The sequence below is a fragment of the Ammospiza nelsoni genome, chromosome 9 (genome assembly GCF_027579445.1).
Source record: "Ammospiza nelsoni isolate bAmmNel1 chromosome 9, bAmmNel1.pri, whole genome shotgun sequence".
In the NCBI taxonomy this organism is placed as follows: Eukaryota; Metazoa; Chordata; class Aves; order Passeriformes; family Passerellidae; genus Ammospiza; species Ammospiza nelsoni.
This window is the reverse complement of record NC_080641.1, coordinates 13,149,368-13,164,524: the sequence shown is the minus strand read 5'-3', so window position 1 is coordinate 13,164,524 and position 15,157 is coordinate 13,149,368. Positions and strand designations below refer to the sequence as shown.

The 15,157-nt window shown below is 43.8% G+C and overlaps 1 protein-coding gene across 2 annotated transcripts; it reads left to right on the top strand.

Moving 5' to 3' along the window:
- Positions 1-5,231: 5,231 nt before the first annotated feature.
- NPL (N-acetylneuraminate pyruvate lyase) lies at positions 5,232-13,735 on the top strand. 2 transcript variants are annotated; one of them, XM_059478566.1, is made up of 12 exons: positions 5,232-5,334; positions 5,502-5,570; positions 7,172-7,245; positions 7,603-7,690; positions 8,744-8,801; positions 8,882-8,957; positions 9,896-9,988; positions 10,289-10,437; positions 10,631-10,674; positions 11,465-11,549; positions 11,848-11,887; positions 12,979-13,735. In XM_059478566.1, exons 2-12 carry the CDS (start codon positions 5,506-5,508, stop codon positions 13,128-13,130), a joined length of 924 nt encoding a protein of 307 aa, XP_059334549.1. In that variant the 5' UTR covers positions 5,232-5,334; positions 5,502-5,505; the 3' UTR covers positions 13,131-13,735. The 2 variants fall into 2 exon arrangements, with proteins under 2 accessions (XP_059334549.1, XP_059334548.1); XM_059478565.1 differs by having other exon boundaries at positions 5,234-5,334; positions 10,628-10,674.
- Positions 13,736-15,157: the final 1,422 nt, after the last annotated feature.

Sequence of the window (15,157 nt, the reverse complement as noted above, 5' to 3'; positions counted from 1 at the left end):
GCAGCCATTAAGTCCCAAAGGCTCTGTGGCTTTTGACCTCTGTGTAATGGCATAAATATGTGTCTGGGACTTGGCTGGCATTTTCTAGAACAGCTAACAAAGCAATGTTTTTCTGTTCCCTTGCCTTAAGGAGCAGAGATGAGGGCACAAGCAGATAAAGGTATGTGGTTTGTGCCTTAATTTTACTGTCTTCATCTGGGCAGGAGCACTGTAATGAGCTGGTACTTAAATAATAACATTGATTGGATCAGGATAAGGACAAGGACAAACCTGTGATATGATCACTTGTGATTTCCACTTTTCCTCTCTGTAACAAGACCTTGAGCAACATTCTCCACAGCAAAACTGCTTCCATCTGCTGTGTGGCAGCGCTACAACTGCTGCTGTCACATTGATGCAGTTGTGTTCTAAGTTACCTTCATCCCTAGAGGCAAGCACAGACTGTGTGCACAAGCAGGAATCTTTTCCACTGACCTAATTGTGTCAGGACTGGAGGAACCCAGGAGAAGTGTGTTGTTGCAGTGGGGTTAATGATAACTCTGAGTCATGTTCTTGTGGCTGAGAAGTCTGCAGTGTGATGTGAAGAATGGGGGTGTGAGGGGCAGACAGGGATGTGTGGCCACTCAGATATTTTATCAAGTGGTCTCAACACATAGCTCCAAGCAGTTTTGCATTGCTGCTTGAGCCTGTCAGAGAATCTTTGACAATTATTTTAATTCAAAAGAACTGAGTCTTTCCACATATAAATGGCCTTTACTTTAGTAAACATATGCTCATCTGATAGTGCAGAAATGTCACTTCACAGCAAAGGAGATGAGCATGTGATGTTACTGTGTTTACTGTCCAGGGCAGTAGAAGTGTCCTTATATCTTGTTAGATGTACTGTGGTTTACTGCAAATTCATCTCCCAAAACAAGCCTCTTACCTCCTTGCTCTAAAGAAAACCTCCATTTTATATCCTCACTCTCAGTATGGAAAATGAGCAAGCAGAAACACACCATCTTCTGAAGAAGCAGTTAAATGTACTGTAGTACTGTTCCAAGGAGTTTCCTTATTATCCTTAGGAATTGTGGAAAGGAAATCCATGCCATAACTGCAGTGAGGTTGTGTTTAGGCTTTGTCCTCTTTCCTACACATTTTATATCAATATTTGTTACCATTGGATTCACCTTCAGCCTAAAGTCATCTGCTCTCTGGAAATGTGTGTGTGGATTTTGTCCATATTTCTGCCTGATTCCAGCTAGTTTGTCACAAGTGATGTGAAACTACTGCATCTTCCTGCTCACTCAGTGACAGTGTTACCTAAATCTTGCTGAATGAGTGATTCTGTGCTCACTTCATCAGAGAACACATGGAACTGGCTGCTCTTGACCAAATAAAAATCTTCCTACACCAAACACCACTCCAGAGCACTCCTGACTTGGCATTTTCCAAGATTTCTCTGCTGAAGCTCACATTTTGAAACCATTCCAGGTCTGGAGAATTAATCTTAAATGAATCCTTGCTTCCAGCAGCCATGAAAAACAATCCTAAACCAACCTGTCTTCTGTGCATGGAGCCCAGAGAGAAGCTATTTCAGCTTTATATACCGCTTTATTCACTGATTTATTTGTACAACAAGGTTTATTTTTAATATGTATCTGTTCTGGGATCTAGTTAGAAACTAAACTCCACAAGCAATTGGCTCAGCAAACTTTAGCCAGTGAAAGAAGTTGCCTAGGTCCACAGAATCTTCCAGTCTTCTCTGATTACTGAGAGGAAATGAATTCATCTTCCCCTACAAATTCATCCACATTCTGTTATTGACTGATTCTTCTCAGAAACAAGAGCATGAGAAAAGCTAATTTTCTTTCTTCAAGATAGGAATATCTCATAAAGGGAAAGAGATAACAGTGCTTGCTAGAAAAAAAGTCTTGACACAAATTTATTGCATTGCTGGTTTTGCTTTTTTAAATGGTTTAGAAGGGACTTAAGCCTAAACTGTGACAGAATACACCTTATTTATAAACACAGCTCTGAAGAGGCAACAGCTGCCTGGGCAGAAACACAGAGTATGGATTAATATGTTAAAGGAAATACTCTCCTTAAAATCACTTCCACTTCCAAAAAGGCATGAAGAGGTAAAGGTAACTGGAACTGAGGGTTTATCACCTGAGCTTCTTCCTCATCTTACTGGCGTGAGTGTGGTTCATATCAGAACTCTCCCATCATCTAACAGTGGGGATATTGGTGGTGGGTGTGGGGTTTTGATGGGTGTTTCTATTCTTTAGATGATGTGAGTAAAGCCTTCAGAGGTAGATTCTTCCAAGAACCTGCTCTCTCTTCCTGTGTGTTCCCAGAACGAGCCCGTGCTGCACTCTGCAGCAGGTGGCACTGTTGGCTGTGTTCAGAGGTGAGCTTTCCTTCAAGAGGAACATCCCTGATCCTCTCTTGGTTGCCACTGGTCACTTCTGCTCTAGTGCACCCTGATAGTTGCGTCTATTTCCAGAGACATAAATTGGATTATACTCTTGTTGACTGCTAATGGGAAAGCACTTTAACATCTAAAAAATTAATAACTTGGCATGTTAAAACATCTTTCATGTGACAGACACAGCAACCTGAATCAGAGAATCACAGAACTGTTTGTGTTGGATGGGACTTAGAAGAGCCTATAGTTCTGACTCCCTGTCAGGGAATATCTGTGTAAGACAGTTAAGAAAATGCTAAGTTAGGAAAATCCTCCAGGTTATGCTTAACTCTATAACAGTTAAACTGGCAGGTTTTCAGGTAGAATCAACAGCAAACTTAAAATGAAAATTTAATATCCAGGATGTCAGTATTTTGATTTTTGCAGGTTTAGATTGAGAGCAGAGTAAATGTAGGTAGCTAGGTAGGTACATACATACATGCATAATGACATAATCACATCAGTTCTCCAAATGATGTACTTCTGAATACCAGCCAGCCATGATGGTATTTAGGAGAATTTCGTCACTTTAACAGGTACTGTCTTTCTGAATTTTCATTTAGGCTTTAGTACTTCATGTTTCTCTGGAAATAGACTTGGATCTGTCTTTGAAAGAAAATTACATCTGGATACATTTGGTTATTGCAGAGACAAAGAGGCAAGACTGTAGTGTAATTATACCAAACCAGAAGTCTCCTTGAGAAATGTGATAGCTCAGATGTAAAAGCTGTATATGAGTAGAGAGAGCTGTGATTTGGGGAAAGTAGAAGTAAAATTCAGGTGTGGTAAGTTGTAGTCAGTGAATTGGAAAGTAGTGGAAAAGTTAATACAGCAACAACAAAAAGTCTGAAGGAAACTTCTCAGCTCTGAGGTGCTGAGAAGAGGTTTAGAAGAGCTAAAGGAGTTTAGTGCTTTACAAACACTAATGCTTGTAAACATAATGCTTAAAGTAGCAGTAAAATGCTTCAAAATAGATCTCAAGCCCTTCCCAGTTTCCTTGCAACTGCTCTAGAACTCTTCTGCAGTTCTGGAATTCCTGCTTAGAGACAGTGCTAAAACTCTTCTGAAGCCCTCTAAAACCACTCTGAACTGCTCTAAATATCCTATAGACTGTTCTAAGCAGCCCTAAAGTCCTGTGAAATGTGCCAGAACACTTGTAAGGCATTAAACTCCTTTAGCTCTTCTAAACCTCTTCTCAGCACCTCAAAGCTCCCCTAAACTGATCTTAAGCTGCTCTGTGTTGCTGTAAGCATCATTAATATGTCTTTAAATGCATCTAAAATGCCTCTAAATCTCTACTGTACAACTCTCAACTCCTGCAGGAGGCTTTAAAATTCCTCTGGGGAGCTCCAAACAGCTCTAAAACCCTTTTATGCCAATCTCTGACTCCTGCAGGGTTCTCAGTAGCTCTAAACCTCTCCAGGCTACTGTAAAGCTTCTCTCCTGTGCTGTCAACACCATGAGATAGCACTAAAACTGCATTAAAATACTCAGAAAATCTTGAGGGCTTCCTCTAAATGGCTCTGTAGAGCACTGGATTGTCTGTCTGTGAACTTCTAGAAATATACTGGTGCTTTGGGGAGGTGGAAAAGGTTGCCAGAGATGGAATTATTGAGCCTGGAGAAAGAGAAATTACCTGTGGGAATGGAAGAGTGTAGAGAAAGGGGATTTCTGGAAGATCAAGATGACCCTCTAAGAAAAGGGAAATGTATGTACTTTGTAAGGAGCTGTTAATAAGCAGAAACCCAGAGAGTGATCTCTGCATGCAAACAGCCCACAGTGGGCATATTTTGGGGTGGAGGAGGAATACCACAGCCCCAAACTCCTGAGGTTATTATGTGAATCCATGGAAAACGTGCTCCTGAATCACACAACAAGGGATTGTTCTCCCTGCAGGCACTGGCTGCTCTCAAAACACACTCTAATGGAAGATCTGAAAGTGCACACTGAAGACAATTGTTAAAAATTTATTTTGGAGGTTTATTGCTGTGAATCTGTTCGGGGCAGTACCTTGTCTTAGGGGATGCTAGTAGTCTGCTGGTCAGATCTGCTGGGAGCAGATTTGAATCCTGGCCCAGCTGCAGTTCTGGTGGGATGGGGAGGATTGTGCTGTGCATCACTGCCATGGAGCCCATGCTCCACAATGGACACACATCTGGTAAAACCACGTTTGGCTGCATGGCAGGAGCAGAGAGCCTGAGCTCCATTTGCCTTTCTCACACAGGGACATGGATCTGTCTGTGTGTCCCAGAGCAGGGACACTGCACTGTCATTGGGAGTGCTTCCAGTACCTCAGCAGGGCTGTGAGGACAATGTTGGGTGAGATATTTGGAATAGCTTTCTCCATGTGAGGGCTGGGGAGGCCCTGGCACAGGGTGCCCAGAGAACCTGTGGCTGCCCCATCCCTGAAAGTGGCCAAGGCCAGGCTGGATTGGGCTTGGAGCACCCTGGGACAGTGGAAGGTGCCCCTGCCCATGGCTGCAGGTGGCACTGGGTGACCTTTTAAGGTCCACTCCAACCCAAATCATTCCAAGATTTTGTTTGTCTCCATCCTGTTATTTATTCATATTTAAAGGTTCATTTATTCTTTTTTATCTTGAAGTTTGCAGATAATTACGGATAAAACAAGCCAGGCTTATCTCTTGCACGAAGCATGGGCAGTAGGAGCCCGTGGGGCTGAGGAGCCATGGGGGGCTGCGGGGCAGGCAGAGGCCGGGCTGGGTGGAGATGGGCTGGACTGATGGGGAGGCGGGGCTGGGCGGGGCTGGGCTGGGCTGAGCAGGGCCGGCTGTGCAGCCGTCAGCTGCTGCCGCTGTCCCCGGCGCTGTCGCCGCCTCCTGCCCGCCTGTTCGTTCCCGCACGGCCGCGGCTGTGGCGGTCCCGAGGTGAGGGGGAGCCGGGGCAGGGCTCCCGCAGCCGGTTCCGGGCAATGGCTGGGGCCGGTCCCTGCAGAGCTGCCCGGCGGGGCTGCACGGCCCCCGGGGGCTGTACCCTTCCACAGGAACGCCTGAACAGAGGCGGTAATCCCGGTTATTCCCTTCTCCCCAAACAGCTCAATGGCACCCCGAAAGAAGTTAAAGGGTCTCGTAGCTGCTACCATCACTCCAATGACTCCGGATGGGTGAGCTGTCAAAGTTGCACTGATTATTGTTTCCTTCCACCCCTATTTTCCTTCTTTCTTATTTGGAACTGATCTGCTTCCTTTCTTGCTTTCTTGCCTGTTTTTTTTCTTTATTTTTTTTTTTTTAAATCAATCTCTGATGTGACTGGGGGAACTACTAAATTGGTCCCAGAGTTAGATTCCCGTCTCTGCTTCTTCCTGTTGCCAGCAAGTACTATGGCTCTGGGTTTGGATCAGTCTCATTTGGATCAGTCTCTCTCCTTTTCTGTTGCTTTGTAGGTGCAAATTAAATCATAGTACAGTTACATGTGTAGAGCATTGCACTGTTTTAACGTTTGTTAAGGAAAATTGCAGTCCTAGTTACAAAGAGCTCTTGAGAGCTAGAAAATAATTGTCAGAATCCAAAGGCCCTTTAGACTTCTCTCTATCTGAGCTAAGTCATGCATGTAGTCATGTGTGTATGAGTACATGAAGTTAGTCTAAACTTGAAGAAAATTCTGCAAGGGCAGCACAGTTTTAAAAATAACATCAAATTGAAACTTGAAATTCAGCTTTCTTCAGAGCGGGCATGGCAAACAGAAGCCTCCTCACTGCATTTTGATGTTGCAAGACTGAGTTGTTTGAAGTCAGAAGAGAACTCTGAGCTCTTGTGGGGGGTGTGTCAGGATCTGTACATGCTTTTGAGAGACACAGTGGAGATTTGCTAGTACAGATCTCCAAAAGTGAACTTTACTTTATGTGCTGAAAAATAAGGCTCCATCCTAGTCAGGGAACTCATTCCATTGCAGTCACTGCTTGGATTCTTGTTTTAAAGGAAACTTATTTCTGATTTCTTTTTTTTTTTTTTTTTAATTATGACCTAAATTTATTGCTACATGATATTTAGAGAGTGACCAGAGCCCTCTGCCTGGACTGCATGGTCCTTGTCAGATATGTTCTGCGAAGGCATCTATGGAATTCTGAATGTTCTATAAAACCTATCAAGACATCAGAATTGACTTCCCAGCCATAGGTTTGGTCTGTATTTTTGACAAATGAAAACAACAGTGAAATATTACACACTAGTAAACAAAATGAATTTGTCTTGCATAGAAGATAACCCAAGAATTCTCCTTCCCCTCTTGCCAGGGAATTCTGTTGCTCTCCTCATCCTTTGATGAGAGAGAGGTCAAAGTCACATCCAGCGGATGCGTTTCCCTCTCTGTATCCAGCAGTTATAACATCCAGCAGTTTAACCATTTGCCAGCACTTGCACAAATAACTTTGTGCTCTCGAGAGGACTCTTGTTTCCCTCAAAAGAGGAAGAGGTTTTAGTGTCTCCTGTTCTCTCTTTGCTGTGATAAGCCTGCAGCAATTCCCAGTAAAAGTTTGGAACAGTGAACTACTTGTCAAGAGGAACAGAAACTGCAAGAGAGAATTCAAGGCTGAGCTGCGACCCTCAGATATTAAACAGATGTCAAGGGTTTCTTACCTCTGGGTAATCTGTGTGTGTGCAAAATCAGCGCTTCAAAATACATGAGGTTTTTTTGCTTTCTTAATCACTAAGTTTAAAATAACTGTGGGTGGGGGCTTAATGGTTGCTGTGGTTCCTTTCATTGCAGAAAAATTAACCTCCCAGTGATTCATCAGTACGTGGATTATCTGGTAAATGAGCAGAATGTGAAGAACATTTTTGGTAAGTAACAGAAACTGTGCTACAGGCCTTTCACCTGGATGGGAATCCTGTGATGTCTTACCTAATAGGAGCTGTAGTGGGAGGGAATGTGGATGTGGGATCATCCTGGCCATTTATACTCACTAGTGGAGAGACTGCAGGCATCTGCTTTTGCCCACACTCCATTTCTGTAGGGGATAAAATAGGTGCATTCATAAGGTGATGTTCCCAAAGATGAATGGATAATGTTGTGTTGGCAGAGAAGACTGATCTGAATGATTCTTCCCAACTGAAAAATGTTAGTTCTTGTCTTCAGTGAAACCCATGTGTGTAGGTGAGGCCTCAGCCAGTGTGCTGTGTTTTGTTGTGTTGGAACAGTGAATGGCACAACAGGAGAAGGCCTATCCCTTAGCATCCAGGAGAGGAAGCAGTTGGCAGAAGAATGGATGTGCCAGGGAAAAGACAAGTAAGTAACTGAGAGGGAATGGGGGTTCCAGATCTTATGTTATAATAATGCCTGATTGGAAAATAAAGTGTGCTGATGCCTTTTTTTTTTTTTCCTTGGTGTTGTGTTGCTGGGCTTTGTTCCCCATCTCCTTTATCACAGAAGTGTATTTTTGCCACTGCCAGTTAGCTGGTGTGTGTTCCTGCTGCTCATGAGCTTGTGAGAATCCTTCTCTTTGGTACACTGAGAGATGGGGGAATGAGAAAGGGCTTGGCCTTTTTATATATTACATTATTTGGTGTGACTGAAGCTGAGGTGTGACATGCCCTAAAGGTACAAAATTAGTAACAGAAGAAAGAATTCAGTCTGGATCTGCAGCTTTGTATCCAATTGCAGCTTCATTCTCCCTTTCTTGTACCAGTCACACCCTTATACCCCTCACTGCTGCCTTTCTCTTGGATGCTGGGTCAGAGGATGTGCAGAGGAGGAGGTGTTTTGGATATTGAGGAGAAATAAACTGGTGTGAAGGATCATGGCCTTCCGATCCATAGCCTTTATATCCATGTCTCCTATGGATATAAAGGAGAAAAACAGCAGTGGGGTTGATGGACTGGAGCATGGAGGATTCCCTTTGCAGGAGCAGACAAGCAGTCAAAGGTGCTGTTATGAGGTTGAACTCTTCTGGTAGGTCTAGAGAAATAGGTCTAGAAAGTAAAGATATGCTTTGATTCCCTTTAAACTTCCCAGCCTCCCCTTAAATCCTTTATGTCATAATTTCAAATTTCCTAATAAAATGCTAATATTCATCCCTCCTGACAGCCTTGCAAGCACTACAGCAAGAAGTCCAATGTGATTCATGTTTACAAATGTTTTTTTCTTTCTTCCACCAGCACTTGTCACTGTCAGCATTAATCCATGTTTCTGGTCATCAGGTCAATCCAGGCTCAACTCTTTTTTTAGGTTCTTCTTCTGTGGCTGCCTGGGCTGAAGCAAGTAATTTTGGCAGCCTGGTAGTTCATCATCACTGTACCCTCCCCAAAATCTTCTGAATTTTTTTTTTTTTTTTTTGTGCAGATTGGACCACGTGATCATTCATGTGGGAGCACTGAATCTGCCAGAGTGCCAAGAGCTGGTGTGTATATATTTTTCACTCTGTGTGTGATAAATAGAAGCAGATGTACCATTAGATACTTTCCACTCTGTCTTTTATAGGCAAGACATGCAGCAGCCATAGGTGCTGATGGCATTGCTGTCATAGCCCCCTTCTTCTTCAAACCCACAAACAAAGGTGAGTAGATGAGATTGCTGAGGCCTTTTGGTCACAGATAAAGGATGAATGTCATGTGCTTTCTTTGGAAAATATTCTGATAATAATGTTTGTTCAACTGTAATGGAAAAGCAAAACCTGCAAGAAGCATTTTTTAAAGAGGAGAGATAGCAGAATTGTCCTGGTAAGAAATGGGAAGGATGTCTTTTGGGATGTATTTTGTTAGCTTTTTGTAAGAAGAAGAATTGCTTTTGGAAAGAATGGTCTAGTTAACTAGTCTGTGTTCTGAATGGATAGTTTGGTGTTCATGCTTGATCTGGGCCTCACTAAGAAGCCACTGGTTCCATGGTGACCCTTGCTGGGCACTGACCAAGTTGAGCAACTGCTGATACACAGGTGTGGCTCTTGTTACTGAGGTGATCAGGCTTGGTTCTGTCTGTCTGTCTAAGGTTACCTCAAAACTTGCAAACTGAGTTTTTTGTCCTTAAGATCCTGACAATAACATAAAAGAACCACATGAAGTGGAGGGTTGTAAAAGAAATATTAGAAGTTGTCTGAATGAATTTGAATGGAAATGTGCATGTGAAAGCACCATACCGCAGGGAGGTGAATGTGAACTTGATCCCTTGTCCTCTGTTGCACACAAGTGATCCTGCTGAGGCCACTTGGCACACAGACCTGGCACATGTGAGAGCTTGTCTGAGTTACACCTGTAAGAGAATGAGTGGGAGCTACTGGAACTGGTTTGGTTTGAAAGAAATAATGTCTTTGCCTTTCTTAAGGTCCTCCCCTGATTTATGTCACATTTAATGTTTTATGACCTGTGAAGGGTTTTGTATGACTTGCTGTGTGTGTGCACAAGCTGAGGGCTCTCCACAGCCCCCGTGCTGTGAATCTGAACTGTGTCTCCCTATGGATGATCACCTTCTCTTACGGGATCCCTGCTGGTTTCCTTCTAGATGAGCTGATTGCTTTCATGCAGAAGGTTGCATCTGAAGCCCCTGAGGTGCCATTTTATTACTATCACATTCCTCCTCTAACAGGTGTGAAGAGTAAGTACAGAGTACAGATCTTTGGTCATTTGCTCTGGGAAGCAGGTTATATGGTGTTTCTGAAAGCATGGATTTATATTTAGTCTTAAATGTGTTGTTGCTGGTTCATTCCTAAACTTTTTCTGATCTAGTAAAACAGTTTTACTCTGTCTTACTCATTGTTTTGGAGCTGTGTAGTTTACTGGACTTAGGCTGAAAGTGAACAACTTGTAAAATATGAAGTCTTGCTCTTGGGGACAAGGCAGGGAACTGTCCCAGAAAGGCCTGTGTTCCCTCATATGAGATTGCTGTTCTGCACAGTTCGTGTGGAAGAGTTGCTGGATGGGATAAAAGCACAGATCCCCACCTTCCAGGGTGTGAAGTTCAGTGACACAGACCTCTTGGACCTGGCACAGTGCATACACAAGAATGAAACAGGGGAGTTTGAATTTCTTTATGGGGTGGATGAGGTAAGAAGCTTCTCTTAAAAGTAATTTCTTCTAAGGTACTCTCTTGCTTCAGCTTTGGGGAAGAAGTAACCCTGGACACTCAGTGCAAGGCAGTTTTGGTGCTCCCTCCCACCACCCCTTTTTTCCCTTTATTTTATTACATGAATAATTTTTTTTTTTACTTATTTTTTCTTCCTCCACCCCAAACTAGCAGCTGTTGGGTGCACTGGCACTAGGGGCAAATGGAGCAGTTGGAAGGTCAGTATATCTTGGACTCCTTCCCCTCACACATACACTGTGCTGTTTTATCTTCCACTACCTGCATAGTATTTCCTTGACTGTTTTCAGTCACAGCAATGGAGGACTTTGCAGGATAGGGATGTACAGAGGCAAACAGACTCACAATCTAGCTCCAGGCCTAGTGATGGGACAGTCATATAACCCAGGATCTCAGATGATGTTCCTTTGGATGATCATTGCTGTGGTTTCTAAGCTGACCCAAAGATTTCAATGTAATTTTTGTCCTCATGGCAACTTTTGAAGTAGGTAATCACTTCTATCTGCCCTGGGTAAGGAACAAAATCCCAGAGAGGGTAAAATTGTTAGTTCACATGAGCAGTCTGTGAAGAAAAGGGCTGTGCTGAGTTTAATTTCTAATTTATCCTCTGCCCGTCATATCAGGCTGATGAGATGATTACTATGTGATACTTGTGTTCCCATCTAGGCAATCCATTAAATCAACAAGCAACTGGAAAATTAAGTGATTGACTTTCCTTATTGCCCAATGATGTATTTTTATTTCTAGTTTTGGAAAGCAGTTCCATTTGGAAAGAACTGGGAAGAGAAATCAGCTCTCTTAATTCTTCCATGGAGCTTGGCATACTTCACATGCTTGACATTAGATTGCACCCCACATAAATTCCACTAATTTCTCTCATAATAATGACAATGTCAACAGCAAAAGCCTGTGGTTACTTCTTTTGTTTCACTGGTTTTAAGTTCCTTCTTTGCATTTACCAAATCTCTTTTTGGTTTGCTGTTTTGGCAGTACATACAACTATTTAGGTCGACAGACCAATCTGATGTTGCAAGCCTTTGCAAAGCCAGACCTTGCCTTGGCACAGCAGTATCAGGTACAGCATCTTCCCCGGCCTCCCTGGGAGCAACCTTGTTTGTCTTTGAGCTTTCCTGTGGCTGTTCTCATCCATGCTGAGACAGCTTTATCAAAGAAAAATTCTTTCATCTCTGACCCCCCTTTTTATTATTCATCCCTCCTCACTTTTTTGACCATTCTTCACTACCTTTTAACCACTTACCCTTCAACTCTGATCTCATCCATGCAAGTGAGCAATGATATAAATGTAGTAGCTTTAGATGCTTTTACACCTTCAAATTTGAGGGTGTTAATAAATTACTGTTGGTCTTTTCTAGTTTCTCACTGGGGAATTTCTCAACTTTGTCATCAAGCTGGGTAAGTAAACTGGGTAAACACTGCCTGTTTCCCTCACTATGTCTAAAAGTGCAAACTTTCTGCTTCTCAAACTCTCATGTTGCTGTACTCTTAGAACTTCCTTCCTGAAAGATTTTGCAGTGAAAAACTGTTGCATCTGCTGTTTCCCAACTTAGTACAGTTGGGAGCTCAACAAAGGGAGCTGACCAAGCATCCCTGACAGATTCCACTCTCCCTTCCTTCCTTCTGCTGTGAAATCTCAGAGGTTTAAAGCTGTGGCTCTGTGATTTACCCTTGTTCTTATCTTGACTCTTTCTGTGGGTTGATTTTTTTGTTAGGTTTTTTTTTTTCCTTCCATCTCCAAAAGCTAATTTCCAGCTTTATTTCTACAGTAATTTTTCTGAAATGGTGGTGCCCAGGTAGAAGAATAGCTCTCATACTTCTCTCTCTTGCCTTGCTGTAATTAAACAGGAATTTTGTTGAAGACTGTACAAGGCCAAAACATTTTAAAATTAAATGATTTCTAGAAACAATATCAAGTTTAAATATAAAAAGCAATTAAAACCAGCAGAGTGATCTAGGGAGACTGAAACAGACAGGAAATGTTTACACTAAATTATATCAGACATTTAATGAAGAGAACTGTTTGCTGTGGGTTTGCTGTACGTACACAAGCCCTGATGAATCTCACCAAGCTTTGGAGCCTGTTGTATTTCTTGGGTTCAAAGCCAGAGGAATTGCATTATTTTTTAGCCTTTAGATGAAGAGGCAAACACTAAATATCCAAAGGTACAAAAGAAGTTGTGAGCTATGGCCAGAGAGCAGGATGCTGCTACTCCCAAGGCTTGGCTCTGTGTGAGTCTGCACTGGGGGATGCTTACCTATGAAAAAATGTAGTGAGTGGGTGTCATTTTTACTGTAATGCCATTCCTGTCTGCAAGCACAGTTACCTCTTTTCAGTTATCCTCTTCTCACTTCCAAGAAGTGCTTGAAGCCTGGTTGATACTGGATTACACAGAAAATCCACACTGCTGCTTTTTTGGACACCTGTATTGAGGCTGCTTGAAGGAAAGTGGTCTGCAAATGTCCTGATTTTGCTTTTGTCTGCCCAGGTTTTGGTGTTGCACAGACTAAAGCTGTGATGACCTCTGTTTCTGGCATTCCCATGGGACCTCCACGGCTTCCTCTTGTTGCTGCCTCCAGTGAGTTCATCATCAAGGCCAAAGCCAAGCTGGACAGCATTGTGTGGCCTAATGGTAACTGATCATGGAGTCATGGGGTCTTTACACTGAGAAGGACCTCTAGGATCATCAGGCCCAACCATTAACCTGACACTCCTGAGTCCAACACTGAGCCACATCCTCAAGTGCCACGTGTATGATGTTGTTCGTTGTTCACTTCCATGCCCATCTGGAGGTTTCTTTTCTGGGATTCTCTGCCATGTGACACATCCCCCCACATGATGGGCAGGATTTCTTTCAGGGAACTGGCACTGTGCCCAAGCTCCTTCCTGTTAGGGCTGGCTTTGCTGGGGCACATGTGGCCTGACATTTTACACTGCTCCCCTGGAGCTTTGCATGTTCCAGGACTGACTGGGATTGTTTAATAAAAAAAGGAAATGTTTCCCAGTTGGAGGAGAGGGCTGATGACTTTTGCCTAGAAAGGAGGAAGATCTGTCTCTACCCCCTCTCAGCTGTGTTTTGTTCTCTCCATGAGGACACTACATTGTGGGTTTAAACAGCAGTATGACACCATCATTGCTCAGGCTGGTATCTGTTCAGCAGAGTCACTGGGACACTGTATGTGCATGTCTGATCTGTGTGTTTATACACCTTAATGCAAAATTAAAAAGAGAAACCCCTTTTGTAACAGCAAGCTTTGGATCACTAATAAGCAGGTATTTCTCCCTTTTTTTTTTTTTTGAGCTGTGCACCTCCATGTGTCAGTGCAGAATGCTGTCATGCAGGTTAGGAAGGCATAGAATCATAGAAACCTAGAATGATTTGGGATGGAAGGCACCTTAAAATCATCCCATTCCATCTCTTGCCATGGGCAGGGACACCTTGCACTATCCCAGGCTCCAAGCCTTGTTCACTATCCTTGCTCCAAGCCGTATCCAACCTGTTGTTGGACACTTCAGGGATGGAGCAGCCACAGCTTCTCTGGGAAACCTGTGCCAGGGCCTCCCCACCCTCACAACGAATATTCTTCCTAATATTCCATCTGACCCAGCCCTCTGGCAGTGGGAAGCCATTCCCCCTTGTCCTGTCCCTCCATCTCTTGTCCCAAGTCCCTCTCCAGCTCTCTTGTGCCCCTTTAGGCACTGCAAGGGGCTCTGAGGTCTCACCTGAGCCTCCTTTTCTCCAAGCTGAGCACCCCCAGCTCTCCCAGCCTTGTCTCCAGAGCAGAGGGGCTCCAGCCTATGGACAATCATCAAGGCCTTCTCTAGATTCGCTCCTGAAAGGGTTAAAAGCACTGTGTCCGGCATACTCGGGCAGGAATAAGATACATCGTAGCCAATATAGAAGCTAGCAAACATTAAGCCAGAAGCGAAGGATGAAATTTGGCAAGAAACAGGGACCAAAACTTGCATAAAGTGAAGGACAGAGCTTGCTAAACCCAGTGAGAAATCGCTGAAACAGCTAACAAGAGACTGCCCATGCCTAGAGGGGAAAGGTGAAAAGGGCACGGCGAGGAAGACGTCCTGCCTTCATCAAAGGAGCATCGAGGAGGATGCGGAGCCTTCCTCAGTGCGGCCACCAGGGTGCACTGCGCCTGCGCCTGTGCTAATGGTAATAATTCTAAGATTTACTTTGCATAACCACACCTTTTCTAAAGAAAACAATGAATATGCATAGTGTATAACCATATATTGTAGTTTGCTGCGTGCCTGGTGTGCACCGTTAGGAGGAGTGATCCCGGCGCGCTGAGTAAAGCAAATCCCCACGGTTTGGACTTTGGCTTGGAAGTGTCTCTTGGCCCGGGTTGGGGCGATTCAGCAGCTCCATGTCCTGATGTTGGGGGCCACAGAGCGGGAGGCAGCTCTGCAGGTGGCGTCTCACCAGAGCAAGTCATCCGATGTCACCTGAAAGGTGCATTTTGTTGTGTCCTGGGCTGATCCTCTTGCTGGCTGATGATCCTTGTGGCTGAAACACAAGGAGGCCAATGCCCTGATTACTCCTCGTGAAAAGAATGACTGCAGGGTGGCTGGTAGGAGGGAAGAGAGATCTGGGATGTACTGGGGCACTTGACTGGTTTTGCCACAACCAGTGGCACCACGGATGACAACAA

Bases quoted from the DNA above. Each gene is read 5' to 3' on its own strand.
- NPL (XM_059478565.1), top strand. From the start codon at position 5,506: ATGGCACCCCGAAAGAAGTTAAAGGGTCTCGTAGCTGCTACCATCACT. The intron at 5,571-7,171 runs GTGAGCTGTCAA...CTTTCATTGCAG, and splicing joins ACTCCAATGACTCCGGATGG to AAAAATTAACCTCCCAGTGA. The intron at 7,246-7,602 runs GTAAGTAACAGA...GTGTTGGAACAG, and splicing joins GAATGTGAAGAACATTTTTG to TGAATGGCACAACAGGAGAA.